Source organism: Camellia sinensis, chromosome 15 (genome assembly GCF_055761805.1).
Source record: "Camellia sinensis isolate YWXY chromosome 15, ASM5576180v1, whole genome shotgun sequence".
NCBI lineage: Eukaryota > Viridiplantae > Streptophyta > Magnoliopsida > Ericales > Theaceae > Camellia > Camellia sinensis.
The window spans coordinates 67,881,164-67,902,474 of record NC_138975.1 but is presented as its reverse complement, the minus strand read 5'-3'; the positions used below and the strand labels follow the sequence as shown (position 1 = coordinate 67,902,474).

Genomic DNA, 21,311 nt, shown 5'->3' with positions numbered 1-21,311 from the left:
TTTCCCAAACCGTAGACATGCGGGCGGGTCCAAACCGCAAACTAAACCGTTCAAAACCGATTTGCGACCACCCCTAGTATGTCTTATGCTCTAATGTTTTTAAAAATAAAAATAAAAATAAACCATTGCTCGGATATCACTTTTGTCATGACCCAAACCCGGTACCTGGAGGTTCAGCGTCTCAACAAGACAAAAATTGAAGTCATAACAAATAAATAGTAAAGGATACCCAAATCATTATTTAATTATAACAAAAACATTTACATTGGAGCTTCTATTCATTTACAATGCTAGAGTTGAACTATGACCATAAAGTGCTTTGTAACTACCCAACGCATTGGTCCTGACACATCACCTAAAAATGGTTAAAAATTATAAGCACATGGCAAAGTGAGAAATATTGGACTTGTTTGGTTTGTATCTCAAGATATAATTTTTGAGAAAAATTTTCAAAACCAGCTTCTCTCTCCTACACATCAATCAATCACTTTTTCTCTTTCCTTTCTCCTTCTTAATCACTTTTTCTCTCATACACATCTACTCAATTACAACAAAATATCAAATCATTTCAAACTCCTAAATTCTAAAACTATTTTCAAAATATACAACCAAACAAATCAAAAAAATTCTGAACTCTTTCCCCTAATTTTTTTTTTTTGAAAATTTATTTCAAAACACAAACTAAACACACCCATTATACTGAGAGCATAAGGGTATAAAAATCATCATGAATAATCATTGGGCTAAACAGAGCTTAGTTTGATATTAAAATACATAGTGCATAATACGGAAATCATTTTGAATAACTGACATATAATGTAGAAATCATAATAACAAAATAAACATAACCATAGTACAGAACAGAACAGATGTATGGGCTCAAGAGGTGGCTTATATGGACCTTAGGGGGGCTCACAATAGTGTAGCACTTAGTTTCGCACAACACTTTGCTTAGAACAGAACAAAATAGATGTATGGACTCAAGAGGTGGCTCATACGGACCCTAGGGGTGGCTTCCACAATAGTGTAGCACTTAAATCTGCATAGCATTTTGCTTCACACAGGAAATCTGAGGGTCAGTAGATCCATAACAGACAGAGGGTCACAAAGTGACTAATCAGAGGGTCACCAAAGTGACTAATCAAAAGACCAATGGTTATTTAAGTCCCTAAGGCGTAGGACCCTCGTGGTGGTACTTACAAAATCATTATTCAAAAACACATTTAATAAATAGTTTTATTCATGGGTTTCCTTTTTAAGCAAACAGGGTTCGTTTAACAAAAATAATATACTTTAAAAACTAATATACACTCCGCTAACTTGATCGTCAGAAGGTCCACAAGGAGGAACCACTCCCACTTCGGAACCTTTCTACTGGACTTATTGTAGGTGTGACTAGGAAGACGAAGGCAAGTTGACTCGTGGAGTGCTTAGATCAGTCCGATCCATCTCCTGCCGACCAAACTACATTATCAAATAATAGTGACAATTACAAGGAGGCATGATAGCTTGTGTTGCCTGGTGCATAAAAAGTTAAATTAGCAATCTAGGTGTTTTTTTTTTTTTCCTGGTGAATAACAATCTAGGTTATGTTTCATAATAGTTGAATTTTTATAAAAGAAAATAAAATAAATTCATTGTTACCCTGTCCAAATCTAATGCTAGTTCTAACTGTAAGAAATGGTCTGGGAAAGAAAAAAAAAAATTGTTTGGCAAAAAACAGATTTTTCTTAAAACTTTGGTCTAATTTTTAAGTGAGACCCATACGCTGAGGTTGGTGGATATTGGTGGTAACGCATTTTATGCCGCATTGTGATTCACGTAGTATATTTGGTTATTCAAAACCATTATCGGGTAAATGGAAAATTGATGCCAAAGTAAGCTCCATGAAAATTGTGGTTTGGTGGGTTTCCCAAATTGAAAGAAGGAAAGCTTGTCCCACATTGCTTGGCTAGACTAACATTATATGGGTTTATAAGTCTTGAGTTTACAATTTGGGGAGGGCCCTAAGGGATACCCAAGTTTTGTGAAAGGGTGAGATTATGGGCAAAGTGGGCTTGACCCATTGGACCCAAAACAAACACACACATGCCGTTGTCCATTTGGCCAGTCTGGCGGAGTGTGAGGTTGGGTTGGGCTTGTCCTGTCCAATGCTTATCTTTTTGGGCCAAAAACATTTGAATTTTATTTTTCTAAAATTAAATTCTTACCTTTTGGAATTTGAATTTCGAAATTAATTCTGAAATGACAGTTTAGTCCAACACACCTTTCCAGATTTTTTTCCTCCACCCGAACAGGTTCATGTCTGTTTAAATTTAAACCGAACAAGTTCATATATGTTTAATTCAAATTGAACAGGTTTTGTACTTGTTCAAACTTGTCCAAACTGGTTTTCTACCTATTCTGAAAAGCCACTAGGTCTTTTATAAATAGACAGTCCCTCATTTGGATTTTGCGTCAATAATTTTCGTTCTTGCTTTTGCTTTGCTCTCTATATTTTGCTGCATTTATTTTTCCTGTAAAAAAGTGTATAAACACAAAGTATATTCGTTGTGCGAATAGTTTGTAGTGCTGGTACTGTTCATCGTTGATCATTTTATCCTGGGAGATAAACGTCCATAATCTGAAAGCACTGAGGAGAGGACGAATATGTCTTAAGGACACAGTGTAAAACATTGGACTTGATCAAAATTTTGTTCGAGAAAATAATAAGGTAAGTGATTAGTTTACTTTTCTGTTTAATTAATTTTTTCCTTTTCAGATTCAGATTTTGTTTTTTGCAACAAAATAAAAATTAGTTGTTTTTTTTTAATATACTGTTTTGATTTTTGTAATTAAACAGTCTCTCTCCTTTCTTTGAATACATTAAAATTTGTCTAATACTAACTATGATTATTTAATATAATATAATAGTGGCTCCCTAGCTTGCTCATCAAATTGACATCTATCTTTTTGTAATTCTACTCACAAGTTTTTTTTTCTTTTTTTTTTATATTTAAATTTCTGTTATTTTATGTATTTTTCTACGTTTTGGCATCTCAGGTGAAGCTCTCAACTGTTTGGTGTCTATCCAAACCAAACTAGGAGAGTATGATATTGAGTTACTAGAGCTTCTGAAGAGGGTTCTGGCAATTCAAGAGAAAGGGTTTGATTATGAGAGTGAGAAGGTTATGCAAACCTTGAACAAAATTGTATTCTACCTAGACAAAATGGGAACAAGAGATGAAAAATTTCCTATGCAAAGAAGGTTGTCTATGCTTAGAACCAAATACAAACATGTGGTTCAGTATTAGGTTGTCAATGCTAAACCTACTCTTTTGCTTTAAAATGTCTATATGGGACTTCACCTTTCATCGTGTCTCATGGTGATATCAATCTTCCATGTCATAATGTTTAAATGAGAAACAAATTATACGTTCAATTCGAGCCATAGTTGTTACAAGTGGTTGGAGCAGCCAAACTGTCAAGGCAACATTACCCAAGCAACTAGTAGGCTACACTATCATCATCATCAACCTCATCATTCTCACCATCATCGTCATTTTCTGATGCTCCTCTACCTAAGAGTATAGATTTTATTTTCTGAATGTGAGGAAAAAAATTATTTTTAATAAATTTTAGTGTGTATTTGTAATTTATCTAAAATTTAGGGCAAATTATGTTTTCCCTTACACTATTTTATATCATTTTATCCTTTTAAACTAAAAATTACAACACTTAACTTCCCTTGTCTATTAATTTTTTTTTTCAATTTAGATGTTAATAACGAAAATATCCTTTTAATTATAGGATTAAATTACATTTTACCCCCTTGAACTATCACTTAATATTACTCTACCCCTTCAACTAAAAGAATGTTTAATTTTTAATTCAAATTTTAAGCTTTCATTTAATAATTTTTTTTTTTGTATTTTTTAGTTTTATTATTTAAAAAAAAAATTAATTTTAAACTAAAAATTGTAACACTTAACTTCCCTCGTTTATTAATTTTTTTTTAAATTTAGATCTTAATAACGAAAACATGCTTTTAATTGTAGGAGTAAATTATATTTTACCTCCTCGAACTATCAGTCAATATTACTATACTTCTTCAACTTAAAGAATGTTTAATTTTTAAGCTTTTATTTAATAATTTTTTGGTATTTTTTAGTTTTAGTAATTTTTTTTTTAAATTAATAAAACATTCCTTAGAACATCTTTACCAGCTTACCTAAATTTTACCCTAAAATATTATTAAAAAATTTATTCCCTTTTAGAAATCATTTTTTTATCTACTTCTCCCAACAAATTTCTTGTTTTTTTTTTCTCTATTTTATTAAAACAATCTTTTTAATTACTTTCAAATTTGAATATTTTTTTAATAATAAAATAATGAAAGATGATGCCAACAAAGCAGCAACAAGTAGGAGCAAAGCAGGAGAGGAATTGAAAGATATTGGTCGACTGACTAGTCGATCGGTCAGATCAATTTTGGACATTTTTCTTTTTCAGTTATAAGTATTTATGGGACATTCAAAAGAATATCTAGGGGACGTCTCCTTCATGCCTTCAACGAAATAAAACAAGAATTTATCAGATATGAGGAAACTAAAATGATTCCCTTCAAATAGAAAGTTACTGTAACAATACTTATATTTAGGGGCCCTAATGAGAAAAAATTTATGAAGAATTCACTTCTTATAATAACAAAAAGCTATTATAAAGGAGATGATACTCTTTCCAATGGGGCTGAGTAAGGAATTCATATAATTTGTAATCCGATTGGATCCAGTCCAATCCGAGAGATTTGGATTTTTTTTTGAATTCGTGGATCGGTTCCAAATTAAAATTTTAAAAATTCATAATTTATGGATCGATTTCGAATTAAATCCCAGAGTTCTGAATTAGAACTGATTCAGACCATGTACAAATAGTCTATATTTATACATTCTCGTACATAGCCTCTATTTGGCAAGTTGCTTCATGGGCTTTTTTGGCTATTTTAGCCACAAAAGACAAAATAGGCTATTTTAGCCATAACAAACAAAATATCACATTCAATCCATAATCATTACACTCTTTTCTCACAAAAAAAAGTAAAAAAAGCTTAAAAACCAAAAAGTCATTCCTAAACTAAGTTTTTTAACCCAAACTAAAATAACCAAAAAAATCAAAAAGTCAAAAAGCCAACCCACTTCCCAGACGAAGCCATAATATCATTTCGTAGTAAAAAAAGCTTAAAAACCAAAAAGTCATTCCTAAACTAAGTTTTTTAACCCAAACTAAAATAACTAAAAAAATCAAAAAATCAAAAAGCCAACCCACCATAATATCATTTCGTTTTCCATATAAAAGGTAAACGCTAACCCTAATTCGTTACACGCCTCTTATCTCTATCTCGGTACTCTATCTCCTCTTTCTCAGCGTCTCTCCCTCTGATTTCATCTCAGATCAGATCGGTTGTAGTGGCTTGGTCTCTCTCTCCCTCGGTGACACTGTGTTGGTTTTTTTCTTAGACTCGGCAAGCTCCCTCTCTCTTCTCTTTCCCAGACTTAGTTCTCTCTATTTATTATTGTGATTTCATCTCAGATCAAATCGGTGGTACTGGCTTGGTCTCTGATTTTCCTCTTCCCTCCTTTGGCCGATCAGAAAATGAATGGAAGTTAAGATTTTGTTTCATATATAGACAGTGAAATTATGTGATTCGAAACTTCAATTTAGTTTCTCTCTACTCATTCATCTTAACCTTTGTGTACTTTAGATTTTGGGGTTTCTGCTTAAATTTATTTTATCTTTGTTGTGGGTTTGGGATTGTTGGAAAAGACCCAGATGGATTTCTTTGTTTCTTTCCCCAAATTAAGCTTTGATGTTTTGTTTCCTTTGTACTTGGTGAATGTGTTTTTAGAATCTGCATTTTGGAACACTTTTGGTTGTTTTCACCGAAAATTTGTACCTTTTCTTCAATTAATTTCGCCTATAGTATGTGTGTGGACCATATCATTTTCGTTTTTTGCTTTTGTGGGTGTGTGTTTTAAGGCTTCTTATTAGTAATCTGTTTCATTGTTTTTGTTTTTTGTTTGTTTATTCAGAGTCCATTGTATAGACGACTATGGGCTTCAGTTAGGCAGCTTGAATATATATATCCACATGCAAATCCCAGAGGAAACTATAATGCAGGTTAGATTTTGTGCATTTTGTTGCTCCCTGTTTCGATCTTGGATTTGTTCATGTCAGATCTTGAATTCCAATATTCAATTTATTGCTTTTGTTTGTTGCTTTTGTTTATTGTTTTTAAATGTTTTATATTTTTTTTGTTGTTTAATTATGTGAATCCATGGTTCTAAACCGATCCAATCCGTGTTTAAATGGATTGGTTCGGATTGATTTCACGATTTAAACGGATTGGATTGGTTCCAATTTTTTAGGAATCGTAGATAGCGGATTGGTCCTAATTTTACCCCAATGCGCACCCCTACTTCCCAACTTATGGTGGAAGAAGTCTTAACATATATATATATATATTTTGTAATTAGTTTAGGTTCCTCACATTGATCACATACACACCCACACATTGACCACATACACACCCACACATCATACATCCATGGCAATACATCTAGAGAGAGAGAGAGAGAGAGAATCGCCTCTTGGACAGCTTCATCATCGCCATCCAGATCCTAGCTTCGCGCTCTTCCTAAGCCTTCCATCGGTCAGATCTTTTCGTCCTTTAATAGATCTGAACCACATCATACCACCGTCGACGATCTCGCTGTCGTGGTGCTTCTATTGGCGACGGTAGGAGTCGGACATGGGGAGATAGAGGCTGTGGGGGGGGGAGAGAGAGAGACGAGTGATGGTGATGAAGAACATACTCAGGGCAACTTGTAGATTGCAAACTGTCAGGACAAAATTACATTATTGTGATTTGTATGACGCAAACAGAGAGTTGGAGTTTGTGAAGGTTTTGATAGCAGTGGCTCAAACTTCAATGATGTTCAAAGTTTTACATGACCTTCACTATACATACACGTATATATATGCACGATATATTTCAAGTTTTGATCTAAATGTTGATCATAACAACATTTTTTTTCCCTTTGGATTTACTCAGGGCAGTAAAGAACTGACTCTCTCTCTCTCTCTCTCTCTCTCTATCTATATATATATATATCATGTGTAAAAATCTAGATTTTGTGTTTAATTGTTAGATTTATTGAATGTTAAATTTGGTTTTTAAGAAAATAGAGAGAGAACATGACATTTGGACTGAATCAGTGAAATTTTGAAGTTGTACATTTGCAAATTTTGATGCTATGCTTAACTCTATTTTGTTCGAAGGATTGAAAGTTTGAATGTTAACATGCTTATAAAGATGCAAACTAGGTAAAATTATGAGCAAATCGCAGAGAAATATGTGAGCAAACTAGAGAAATTTCAAAACACAAATTTCTCTGGTTTGAATTTTCTCTGATTTGAAAACATAGAGAATCAAACAAATTTCTCTGTATTTTGAAATTTCTCTAAAAAAATATTGAGACTTCAACCATTATGAAAATATTGTATATTATATCTTTTAAAATCTGAATATCAGGACCTTAAAAAAAAATCCCTAATTTTTTTCATTTTTCGTAACAGTTCACATTCTCTAACAGTTCACATTCTCGAACTCGAAGTCGCACTCGAAGAAGCTTCACGACCTGTTTCTTCAAGATCTCCTTCTGCAACATTTGGAACCCTAAAAAGTAACAAAAAATCTTCCTAGAAGTCTCAAATCAAACTTGTGAATTTCATAATCTCCAATAATAAAAAAAATGGCGATTTCTAGAGCTATGAAATTGTTTTCAAGAAGCTTTGCTTCTCTCTCTTCAACTCCGCTGCGCGTTTGTGTAGTCGGAAGTGGACCTGCTGGCTTTTACACTGCCGAGAAGGTGCATATCACTCTCTCTCTGTATATATATATGTATATATACACAGAACATGTATAAGCATTTCAGTGAATGTCAGTGTATAATTTCAAATTGATTTGAATTGTTGAATTTACATTACTAGATGTTGAAGAGACATCAAGGAGCTGAGGTTGATATTGTGGACAGGTTGCCGACGCCGTATGGATTAGTTCGGTCCGGTGTGGCACCGGATCATCCTGAAACTAAGGTTTGTATGTAGGTACAAGAATTTTGTAGTTTAGCTTCTTATACGTGTTATGTGCTTGTTTTGTGTTGAATTGAATAGTTTTATGTCTACTGATTAATTGTTTGTTCATAATTTGAGTGATGGAATTCTTGTTTAATCTTATACGCATTGGTATGAAAAGAAACCAAAATGTTGTCTGGTCTATTTTTTCCCCTAATACTACTTAGTTAAAGTTGAAGTGCAGCATCTCTTTATATTGTATTGTAACCAGCGTTTTTAAATATCGGTTATGTATTGTATCACCCATTACGTATTGAGATTTTGGACTTTTGATACCGTTATTCATTGATATGTTCGCTGCTACTATCTGATATCATATGGTATTGCCAATACCGGTACATATCGTGATACCGTTATCTAAGATCATGATTGTTACTCTTTTTAGAAGCCACCACATTCTGGAGTGAACAACGTAAATCTTTATGTTGTTGTGTGCTTGATTTAGAATCTTATTCTATTCCTGTTTATGTTTCATATATCTCACCGTCTCTAGTTAGGTGTATCAATTAGCCTCCTATTACATAGTGCAACTAAATATGGTTTATCTTAATCTTTAGAGATCCCAAAAGCTAATAAAATAAAAACCATTTAAATTAAGCAAGTGTTATAGTATATATCTGGCCATTTTTAATATCATTGACGGCATAAATTTTCTCAATGTTTTATTCTGATTAGCATCTGGCATTTTTTAAAGCTTCTATATTTGTAGAAATCTGACAGTATCTGTATATTAATGAATTACATTGTGTGTTTCTGACTTTTTGTTTTTAAAGAATACATTGTTCAAATAGTCCTCTTAATTGAGCTTAGTTTACCAGAAAACTTGTAACAGATTGTGACCAACCAGTTTTCTCGGGTTGCTCAAAATGAACGATGCTCATTCTTTGGAAATGTGTCACTTGGGTCTTCTGTATCATTGTCTGAGCTCAGGGAGATGTATCATGTGGTAAGATGCCAGCTCTGGATGAGATCTTGTGCTGATTTGTATTAATTGATCACAAGTAGTTTTGTTATTTGATGAATGTGTTTTGCTGACCAGGTTGTACTTTCCTATGGTGCTGAAAGTGATAGAGTTCTTGGTATCGCTGGAGAAGTATGTATAGAATTTTTGGTTTTGTTTTTGTTTTTGTTTAGTCATCTATACAATCGATATGCATAACTGTGTTGATGGAAGACTTTGTGGCCTATTATCTTTAAACTGGTGATAGTCAAATGCTTCGAAGGCAGTTGTAGTCTCTGTTGTTTATGTCTTTCTTCTTGGTTTTCTTTCTAGGATTTGGCAGGGATACACTCGGCTAGAGAATTTGTTTGGTGGTATAATGGGCACCCTGATTGCAAATATTTGACTCCAGACTTAAAGGGCACTGATACAGCTGTTATTCTTGGTCAAGTATCTTATTATTTCTCTCTTTCTTTCTTCTTCTTTTTCTTGTGAATTTTTAGGGAGACAGATTATAACATCTTGTGTGGAACAGGGGCTTTTAACTTATAAGATGAACTGGTGGTTTTCCATTTCTTACTTTTTCGGCCATAATGCACAATTTACAGAATTAATAAAAGTAAGGGCAATGCTAATTGTATAAAATGATGTTTGATTGAAGAGAACACCAATAAGGACATGGGATAACAATGTATGACACTAACAACTTACTTGATAAACGTTAACTTAACAGAAAATAAGGCCTAGATAACATGTGGTGGAAAAATAGGTCTTAGGTTACTTGATAGTTATGAATAATGCTTTGTAGGGTTCAATTTATAAATGAGCAACAAGTCAAATTAATGAGGTAAGATAAGTAGAAGTAAATTTTCTATTATTTTAATGTTATTTCAATAGTAAGGATTTCCTTTAGTCAAATATTCTTTTGGTAAATAAACTAGAATAATTGAAACCTTACAAACTTAAATATGTACTTATAAGCAGCAGTGAGATTTAAATATTTACTCAAAAAGTTTTTTTCAACGTTCACTTTTCCTTTCCACTTCATCTTGCTATCATACAAAATTGCAATTTATGGTACTTAGAAGTGATATGTTGGTTGCTGACAGTATAATGCCATTCTATTTCATTGCTACATTTGGCGTGTTGTATTTAAGGTTTTATTTCTGAATTGTCAAGTCAAAATTAAAATTCTAACAACTACAATTAGCAAATATACCTGTTCACTTATGATGTGTTTGGTTCATAGATTTGGGAAGCATTAAACAACTAACCATCAAGTAGTAACTCTTCCACTCTTCCCCTTTGGGAAGGGTGGGGGTTTCTTGTTGTTGACCCCTTACCTATGCGGCAAAACCAAAACATAAAAAGGATGAATGAAGATGGGAGACATTGAGCATGACTAAACAAGAAGTTGCACCACACATCGTACTTCCTTAGTTGACATGGATACTCGCATTACATTCTTGATATTCAGAAGCAAAAAAACCTTATTCTCATTAAATAATTTAAAATTTATTATGCAGCAATGAAGAAGAATAATTTTTTTAAAAGTAGTCATAATAACTGTTTGCAGTTCTGAAGCCCTTCAATCCCAAAATAAGTTTCGACCCCTATAACCATCCACCATGTTTTTTCTTTCAGGGCAATGTAGCTCTGGATGTTGCACGTATTCTTTTACGACCAACTGCAGAGTTGGCAACAACTGATATTGCCAGCCATGCTTTAGCTGCTCTGGAGGAGAGCTCTATAAGGTTTTCTGTCCCACCTTTTGATGTCAATTGAACTGGTTTTAGCCGGGCCCAAGGTTTTAAAAAGCGGCCGCAACCGTTACGTAACGCCGTTACGTAACGGTTTTGGCATTTACTGCCACCCGTTATGGCCGCTTTTGCAGTGTGATTGAGAATCACAGGTGTGTCGGCCGTAGCGGCTGCCATAGCGGTCGTAACGGTGTCGTAATGGCCTGTTACGCACCGTTACGTAACGGTTTCAAACTGTTTCTTTCGAAAAAACACACAAAAAAAGCTGAAAATAGGGGAAGAGGGATAGAGAGAAGAGAGAAGATAAAGAGAGAATGGAGGGGCAAGAGATAGAGAGAGAGAAGAGGGAAGATGAAGAACATGTTATTGATTTGTTGAAACTGTAAGACCTATGCTATTCTATTCAACTGCTATTACTAAACCATTTTGTTTGTGTGTGTCTATCTATATATTGTTTGAAAATAATAATAATAATAATAATAAGTGTGGTCATTATCTATTTAGTTTGGTTAAAATATGTATATATATATTTAGGCTCTTATTTATTCTCTTACTTTTGTCATTGTTTATCTTATATATAATAGTTAGTAATTGATTTTTTATATAATATAAAGTTATTAATTATTAAAATAAAATGTAAAAAATTCAGTTTATAATGATTTAAAAATATGAAATATATTGAATCATACTTAAAAATTTACAAAAATTGATCAATATTTATTTTTAACCCAATAAATATGATTATGGAAAAAAATATGCGTATCGGTAAATTTTTTTCAAATTGTGCGAAAAATAAAAAAATTCACGTTTCCGATTACCGCAACCGTTACACTACGGCCTTTACACCCCGCAACCGCAACTGCGTCACCGCTACCGTTACGGCGACCGCAACCGCTTTTCAGAACCTTGGCCGGGCCCTAGTTATATTGCGTCAAAATATACAAATATGATTGCAGAAAAGTGTACTTAGTTGGAAGACGTGGACCAGTGCAAGCAGCTTGTACCACAAAAGAGTTACGTGAAGTTCTTGGTAATTCCTAGTTTCCTATCCTCTACACTACATGATTAGTTCAAAATTTCATTGCTACTTTGTGTTTCAGAACGCATTTTTTTAATTTAATTACCAGAGTAATTATTATATAGGGGGGTTACTAGAATTATTGGACCTGCTTCATCAGATTCTACTAGTAGTGAGCAAACTGAAGTTTGTTTTATATCAGATTCGGAGCAGATCTACTTTTTGCTTGATGTAGGCCTTGGCCCTCGTTAAGTTCAAAAATTTCTTAATATATTATTTGTATCAATTAAGATTGTTTTCTAGAACATCATTGCAACTTTGGTGCCCCGAAAGAAAAATCTAGATCCTGATCTTTAAATTTTTTAAAGACAAGTTTTGGTGTGATCCAATGTTTTCGAGCTCAGTGCTCGAGTATTTTCAATTCATTATTTTGATCGTTATCCATATAAAGTAGTTCAACTTGAATACATTCTATTGCTCATAACTCCAATGAAACTCAATCATGTTTACCTAATGGTTCAAGTTAATATGTTTTTTCATATTTTCGTAATGTAATCCATTGAAGATATTCATTGCTGATATTAAATGATTCTGCCTTTAAATGCGTTTTTTATGGAGTTATTGGTGTCATTTTTGCAGGTATCAAAGATTTACAAATTAACATTAAGGAAGTTGATCTAGTGAAAACCCCAGCAGATGAGGTATACTTCCCGTTTCAAAAAATTATATGCACTCTGTCTCACAAGTTATTTGGCGAATTTCCTTCCCAAAAATTTATTTGATCTCTTCTTCCTTCTTTTTTTTTTGGCTGAAAATGCCCCGAAAGACCAGAGTTACCTTTTTCTGTTTCCCTATGTTTAATAGTCCTCATGTCTGATGTTATTGGTACATTGTATTATTTGGCAAAGGAAGAACTAAAGAATAGTCGAATCCAAAAGAGGGTTTATGAGTTGCTATCTAAGGCAGCCGTGTCGGGACCATCTCATCGCAGTTCAGATCAACGCGAACTCCACTTTGTTTTCTTCCGGAAGCCGGATGGGTTTCTAGATTCAGACGATAGAGGTGGTCATGTTGTTGGTGTGCGCTTTGAGAAGACAATTCTTAAAGGTAATTTTCTCTGCATATGTTTGTGGTGTGCTGGTGCAGATGGCTCTTTCCATAGTTCTTCGCTTTGTGGTTCATGTGTTTATTGTCTTCCATATCGTCCGATCATGGTCGTTGGTTTAAAAAATGCAGTTAGTATGACATCCACCAAAGGATTATGACAAAATGGAAATCTGGAAACTGTTTTATCTTCGGAGTCAGAGACTTAACATGTTGAGAACCAATAATTTAACTAACTAATTTTTAAATAATTAAAATGATGCCTTTTTAATACACACCTTTTTTGTGAGGAAAATAAGGACATTGTTTTCCTCAACATTACAAATGTTATGCCTAGTGCACCTGGAATAATTTCACATCTGTAACTGTAACCAATTATTGTGACTTATGTGGTCTCATTCTGCAGAAAGTGTTGGCTCTGGGAAACAAGTTGCAGTTGGTACAGGACTGTTTGAAGACCTTGAATGCAGGTAATCTGTTACTGTTTGGAAGTTGAGCTGACTACATGCCATATTTTATGTACAGAGAAGTTGAGTTATGCTTTACCAGAAGATGTCATTTTGAGTGAATATGTTTTGCTATGTGTGCATATAATAGTATTTGTCTTCCAGTTGCTTCTGATTCCTCTTTTATGTATGCTTATTGTGTTGCCCTACAGTTGCCTTTGATACCCCTTTATGCTCTACTTTGTTTGGTTTTGATTCGTGCCGTGTGATAGTAGAAGGGAAATGTTTCCATCACTACCCAAAATGTATTAATCATTTGAAGTTTAAAATACCTTGTTTCATGATCCCACCCAGTCTGCACGGGTTGGGAGAGCAAACTGAACGGCGTAATTGGGGAATTGAAGGCTATCCCAGACTACTCGAGATTTTTGCTCATTTTTAAGTTGTTTGCATGAGGTCTTGACTGTTGTGGCAATTTGTTAATGCATTTTTCAGGTTAGTGCTAAAGAGCATTGGTTACAGATCAGTACCAGTTGATGACTTACCCTTTGATGCTCACAAAGGTATATCAAAGAAATTATGCACCAGTGTGAAAAAATTTCAGACAAATCTGCTTATTAAAATTTTTAGCATGCATCACTGCTTAATGTTTGCAAATACTTTTTTTTTCACTAGGTTAGATGGACTTGGGTTTGAGTATTAGGTGTGGTATGATTATTAGGTGCAAGAGTGTGACCGAAGAAGCATGGACACTTCCAAGAAGGTAACGTGTCAGACACCGACATGATATGACATGACATGACACTCGTCAGACACTTTCTAGCATTTAGACACATATAACACGTTACAAGTTTGAATAAAATAACTTGGAATCCAATAATAAAACAAAAACAATGTAAATTTATAGCTATTCGTCTTTAAACTTTAGAAACCATTTTATATATTTAAATATTCATACATACGACATGTAATAATTATCTTTATATATGACTTATAATAAATATATAAAATTATATATATTTCATGTCCTCCACCATATAGTGTCTTTACATTTTTTGAAAATTTTCATGTCGGTTTCTTTATCAAAATAATAATAATAATAATAATAATAATAATAATAATAATAATAATAAAATAAAATATTTCATGTCGGTTTGTCTTTGTCCATGCTTCATAGATGCAAACCTTAGGGTACAAGGATAATGTATCAAAAATTTGGGTATGGATACACTCTGCACATTAATCTAACATATTTTGTATAGCATTGTCATTTTGAAATTAAATAAAATTTAATGGGAAAGGTGATTTTTTTTTCCGTCTTTCTAGTCACTTTATATGTGTGGCGAGACAATTGTCATTTTTTGTCAAATAAAACCTCCTCATTGCCAAACATTAGAAGATTTAAGGTCTGGAATTGGGTCGGACACACTCCAATCCCTCATTTGTCAGAGTGCCAACTCAGGTACCTTGAGCGGAATAGAAGACTCCGTGTAACAGTGCTCCTCCCTATACACTTAATTAATATCTAATGATAATACTGAGGAGTTATTATTTTGTCTCATGCTTTTTTCCCATTCAGATCAGAGTGGCAAGTCTGAACCTTGTCATGTGATTAGAAAGTTTCTTGTTAGTATACACAGGCCTCTCAAGGTTGCAAAACCTCATGTTTCCCTTTTCCGTGCTTGACTTGTTTTACAGGAATAGTTCCAAATGTTGGAGGTCGTGTGTTAATCAACCCTTCAGGAGATCATACACAACTAGAGGGCGTCTATGTATGTGGGTGGTTGAAAAGGGGACCAACGGGGATCATTGCTACCAACCTTTATTGTGCGGAGGAAACAGTAAGTAGCATTTTGTATACGGTCAAGAAAACGTTGTCTGTCCATCGTCTTTTATGCATGAAGCAGCCTGCTAGAAATAACGTTCCATTTGTTTGGGCGCAAAATGTTTTTTGCATTTTCTGATGTTTAGTATAATTTAATACGAAAGTCAATGGATAACAAGTTTATTTAGGCACAAAATATTTTATACTTTAAAAAAGTGGAAAACGTTTCGCATTACCATTGTCACCACCCCACCACCGCCACATCCACCATCCCACCACCGTCGCCACACCCCCATCACTCCCACGTCCACGTCCACGTCCACGTCCACTATTTTACCGCCACCACCACCATTAATACAAATACTAGTATATTAGTTTCCTTCTAGGATGCAACTAAACATAGGAAAACATCTTCTACGGGAGACATTTTATGCCAAAACAAGTGGAGTGTAAGAGTAAACTAAAACAACATATATTAGGGTTATCTGTAGTGATTACCGGCTACTCTCTAATTGACTGAAGTGGTCACAGATCATGAGCATATCTGAGGACCTTGAGAAAGGAGTATTAGCATCTGCACTAAGCTTGCCAAAGCCAGGCAGAGAGGGACTTCTCCAATTGTTAGATCGGAGGAATGTCAAAGTGATTCCATTCAGTTCTTGGGAAAAGATCGACACTGAAGAGAGAAGACTTGGAAGTTTGAAAAACAAACCCAGAGACAAATTAACCACATGGGAAGAGCTACTGAAAGTTGTCATCAAGGTGTGAAACAATTTCCGACCTATTAATATTGTTTTTGTCATTCATATAATAAATATTTGTGTTGTGTTTATATTCAATTTTCAGCAGCCTCGAGTTCTTTAGATTAAGTGTATTCATGCTCGCATTTTTGTAAGCCTGACAAGAGAGGCCTAATTTCTTATCCTTTAAACACAGACAATGTTGGGAAAGTTTGGCTTGAGTCACCTTGCCATTTCATGGCAAAGAGAACCTTATTGAATCCTCTCTGTTTCTGTCATTATTTATTTATTTATTTTTATTTTTTTGTGGTTGTTTTTGTTCTTGTCTTGTTCTTGTTCTTGTTTTTGAAACCAAAATATTTACTTTTAGGGATGAAATAATTTATAATTTGCTAATTCCTACCCTTTTTCTAGTATTGTTCAGTTTCAATTGGATTTGACATTATGGACAAGTATATTTCTTTAGGGTTTGTTTGATTGGGCGGATTGGGATTTTAAATCTATGGGACTCATATTTCTGTGTTTAGTTGCAACTTTTGTTGTCCGGATTAGATTTTGTTGGATATTCGATCCAACAAAATTGGTAAATTTTTTAATTTTACTTTAAAACTAATAATGCAAAGAAAATATGTAACTAGGAATATATATTTTCAATATGTTTTCTTAGCTACTGTGAAACAAACGTGGACAAGAGGGGTTTATATGTCCTGCTAATCCATCTAGATAACCAACATTGCACTAACTTTATGAATTGTTAATCCTCTCATTGTTAATTTTGCTAATCAAATAGGGCCTTAAGTTACGACATCCTTTAGGTATTGTAAGCATTTGTGAATAAGCGTGTAACTCTAGCTATCTTGATTACTATTCTCGTTTGTTAACTAAACATTTTAGGTAAAAAGTTAAAAAGTTGATTGAAATAGTAATAGTACTTCATAAATCAAATTATTACAAGTTGCAGAGTTTTGACATAATTACATTGACTTTCTTTTCAGTAAGATTAAATGGATCACCTACACTAATGCGGATAGTGTTAAAATATAAAAAACAACGTCCAGTATGTATTTTCATCTAAAAGAGATAATATTAATCTTTTATCCATATAACTAACAAATTATTAATGAAAATGAAGTTAGATTTTATATGAATTAGAATCTTAAAAGAGTTTAATATAATTATGTCAAAATTATAAAATTTGTTATATTTTCTTTAAATCTCAAGACAGATCAATGCAATTTACCTATTACCTAGAAGATTGCAAGCCCAGTTTTAATAACTTGGGCTTTTGAAAGGTTCAACAACAAAATCAATTATTTGGGCCTACCAGATAGATAATGGATTGGGCCTTCACAGTCTCGAACTCGAAGAAGCTTCACGACCTGTTTCTTCAAGATCTCGTTCTGCAACGTTTGGAACCCTAAAAAGTAACAAAAAATCTTCCTAAAAGTCTCAAATCAAACTTGTGAATTTCATAATCTCCAATAATAATAAAAATTGGCGATTTCTAGAGCTAAGAAATTGTTTTCCATTCTTTAATCATTTAGTCCAAAAATGAGAATTAAGTCCACTAAATGAAGGAAAGGGTCAAACAAGAAGTTGTTCTTGACATCAGAGAGATGTAATGCCTTGGTAATGAACCTCCGAATAGATTAAACCATTAAGTATGGAAGGGTCTCTTTCGCATGTCTTAAACAACACTCGTTTGAAACGACTCAAACAAATAAAACCAAGAAAGGAGGGAGAGTGCAGAGACGATTATCACAAGTGTAAAAACATGTATGAAAAGCCCAAAATAAAAGCTATCAACTCAAATAGGTTGGTGTCTAAGGTCTAAACCACCAAACATATGAGGACTACAACACTACAAACATACTATACAAGGCATGAATGAAGTAAACACATTAAAACAGTCCTAAAACTCACAAAAATAGTGCTGAAATTAACATTAAAATGTTAGAACAAGTGAGCTAAAATAATGGAAAAATGAAGTTAGTAAGCAAGCCTAAGGAGGTTGTGAGTTTGTGAATCAAAGAGTTACTCATCTTCAAGAGGTATAACCTTGGCCTTCTTTACACTACTTCTTCCTACTCTTTTCTTGCTGATTTCATACTATTTTTACACTATTTTGATGGGATGAAACTTGTGGCTTAAAGCTATCAAAGGTGGAGGGGTTAACCACCTTTCTTTGAACCTTATTTTCTAAGCTTTTACCATTGTGTTTCCCACTTATTTCTCAAAATTTTTCCAACTTTTTACCACTTTTTTTTAGAGTTTTTTAGAGGCTAAAAATGTGGTTTTCAAGTCTCAAATATGGATTATGCCATTTTCTTGTGCTGGGCTAGATCCACCAATTTGCATGGCTTCATTGTTAAGTACTGAGGCATTTTGACCTGCTATAAGCCTCGGAATAGGCTCGTACCAAGACTGAGGTGATGGTCTTTCATAGTTCTGATTACTAGTTTGACCATTAGAATGTCCATTAACTTGTATAAGCTGTTTATCTCTAGTCAATCTTTGCTGAGGGACATTTGAAACTTCCTCCATGTGTCTTGCGTTTGTTGGTTGGTGGTTATTCATTCGATCCAAAAAGGATGTTGCCCATCTCTCCATTGTGTTCATTAATTATTGTCCCATAGCATCTACTAGGCCACCCTATGGATTTATTGGTTGAGTAGATGGAACAGTGGATGGTCCAATTCCTTGGTCTCGTCCAGTATTATGAACATGTGGTACTTGTTCCGAAGTGCTGGTCTGTTCAACCATAGGTTCTGATAAAATGAGAGTTTCCACAGGATGTGTTATCACATTATCCTCTAGATTAGGTATCTCTACCTCTCCTTCCACGCCTTTTTCTAAGCGTTCATTTTCTCTCTGTCTTCTACGTCTAGCTATTTCAATTAGTCCCACTGGGTGTGCCAAAAATATATGTTGGCTTTTTGACTTTCGAAAGTTATTTTTGTAATTGCGAGCGTGCCAGCAAGGATCAACCAGTCCTTATAGAAAATTAATTTCCAACCAATTATCAGACGATTGTGTTTTAGTTCTTTCAGCATCAATGAAGAGGACTTTTACTGGTGGCTTGATTTAGGAGAATTAAGCAAAATAACAATTAAATGAAGAATAATTGAAGCATTTCATTAAAATGAAAAACTTACAATGATCCAAACTCAACCTCGTAGAGGTTTACAGCAACAATCTACTTAAAACTACTCCTATGAATGAAGTGCAGTGCAGGAATTTTAAAGTGCAGAAATGTAAAGAACTGGAAATGAAATAAAGTAGAATAAGACTGTTTTTTTGGATTCGAGTGTGGGGCTTTTTTCTGGGGCCTTCTCTACTATTTATACTTCTCAAGGATGACCATCGAATCTGCATTTCCAACCGTCAAACTGCTCCTCCATGATCGCTGATCATGTTGCCTTATAATTAGCTCCACTATGCCATCACTTGCAGTTAGGCTTCCCTCCTAAATTTGAATTTGAATGTGAGTAACTGTTGAAGCCACATCACTTTGCATCTCTTTGCTGATCCAATGCTACTCAGATCTTGTATTAACCAATACTAACTGTCACGTGTACGATCATGATTGAAGACTTGAATATTCTTTCCGTATTACCCTCATTCTGCCACGTGTCAAATTGTAATTGACTTATACAAAATATGTAGCCAACAGACTATTGGAGCACCATTGCTATAATTTGGCAAAATAACATTATTTATTGTCAAATTATAGCAATAGCAATAGCATTATAGAAACAATGGTTGGAGATGTTCTAACATTGTTGTAATTGTACGAGAATTTATAAAATCACCTAATTTTTTTGTTACACAGGACTGTTGGGAATAGGCTTTTTTATTTCACCTAACATTGTTGAATTTGTATGAAAATTTATATAACCGCCTAATTTGTTACACAGGCCTTTTTTTGATAATAAGTTATTTTAGTTGACTTGTTAATTTTTTTTAATTATTTTTTTTAATCAAAAAGTCATTATAAATGATTATAAATTTATATAACCACTTAATTTTAATTATTAGTTGTGAGAGAAAAAATAAAATAATTATGAATTAGATGTAATATTAACAATTTAAATATATTTTATTTTTATTGGCTATTTTAGTCCAAACCTAACTTTCTAAACAAGGCCACAATATCTTATACACACTTGCCTCTCGTTTGATAATTAATTTTTTTAATATTTTTTAAAAGAAATTTTTTTAAATATATATATATATATATATATTTAAATAAAACAAAAAAATTGGTAATAAACTCAATCTAAAAAGGTATAAAGTATTAGATTCAGTGGATATTTTTGTTAGTGAGACATTCACACTTTGTGAAATAGTTTGGTTAGAAATCCTTTTGTTCTTTTGAGATGACATTTTCTTTTCAATTTTACCTCTTAATTTATCTGTTGACTTTTTTGACTATCTGTTTAAATTTATATCTATCTATTTAAAAAAAATTGACTATCTGTTCAAATTTATATCTATTCGTTCAAAAAATTTAACTATCTGTTCAATTTTTTCCCTTATCTATACAAATATTTGTCCAAATTTTATTATATGTTCAATTTTTTTTCTCTTATTTGTTCAATAATCTATCCAAATTTTATTATCTGTTCAATTTAACAAATTTGATCTGTTGAAATTCAAATATGTTTATATTTTAAAACTCTGTCTGTTTATATGTTTTAAACTCCATCTATTTATATTTTCAATCTGTTTCATCATCATAATCATCAACAATAACAACAACTACTTTAAAAAAAGAAAAAGAAAAACACATTGAGGATTTATTGAATAGATAATAAGTATAACAAATCTGTTTAATTTTTTTCTCGAAATTATTCTGTTTGTTCAATTTACAAAAAATAAAAGTAAAAAAATGATTGGATCTCAGATCTGAACACCATTGGCAAGAACTAAAAAAGAAATAAATAAATAAATAAAATAAAAAAATTGAACATCTCTTCATTAATCTTTTCCATCTCAACTGTGCAATTCTCAGCACCACCCCTGTCGTTGTAGGTCGCCTTATCTGCCGCTTTTACAACTCAACCCTAGGTCACGTTTATTTGGCGGATTAGGTTGGATGAGACTGTTAGTAAAGGGATAGTTAGTGAAGAGATTGTTAATGTGGTGATTGTTAGTGAGGGGATTAAGTAAAAGTGTATTTGTTTTGATGATGGTGGGAGAGATTGTAGTAATGAAATTGTTAAATTATTTTTATATAAGATAAAAACAAAATATTTCTATATGGAAAAAAATCTAAAACAAATATAAACAAAATTTACAAATAA

At 33.1% G+C, this 21,311-nt stretch overlaps 1 protein-coding gene across 1 annotated transcript in view; it reads left to right on the top strand.

The window, feature by feature from the left end:
* LOC114320893 (NADPH:adrenodoxin oxidoreductase, mitochondrial) overlaps positions 1 to 16,283 on the top strand; it is a 44,918-nt gene extending 28,635 nt beyond the window's left edge. The window contains exons 14-25 of the mRNA XM_082909278.1: positions 8,029 to 8,133; positions 9,005 to 9,118; positions 9,212 to 9,265; positions 9,446 to 9,562; positions 10,757 to 10,866; positions 11,829 to 11,902; positions 12,530 to 12,591; positions 12,799 to 12,997; positions 13,401 to 13,464; positions 13,936 to 14,003; positions 15,139 to 15,281; positions 15,797 to 16,283. Coding sequence (XP_082765404.1) covers positions 8,029 to 8,133; positions 9,005 to 9,118; positions 9,212 to 9,265; positions 9,446 to 9,562; positions 10,757 to 10,866; positions 11,829 to 11,902; positions 12,530 to 12,591; positions 12,799 to 12,997; positions 13,401 to 13,464; positions 13,936 to 14,003; positions 15,139 to 15,281; positions 15,797 to 16,033 — 1,347 coding nt within the window. The 3' untranslated portion in view covers positions 16,034 to 16,283. The remainder of the gene's footprint in view (positions 1 to 8,028; positions 8,134 to 9,004; positions 9,119 to 9,211; positions 9,266 to 9,445; positions 9,563 to 10,756; positions 10,867 to 11,828; positions 11,903 to 12,529; positions 12,592 to 12,798; positions 12,998 to 13,400; positions 13,465 to 13,935; positions 14,004 to 15,138; positions 15,282 to 15,796) is intronic.
* The last annotated feature ends 5,028 nt before the right edge of the window (positions 16,284 to 21,311 follow it).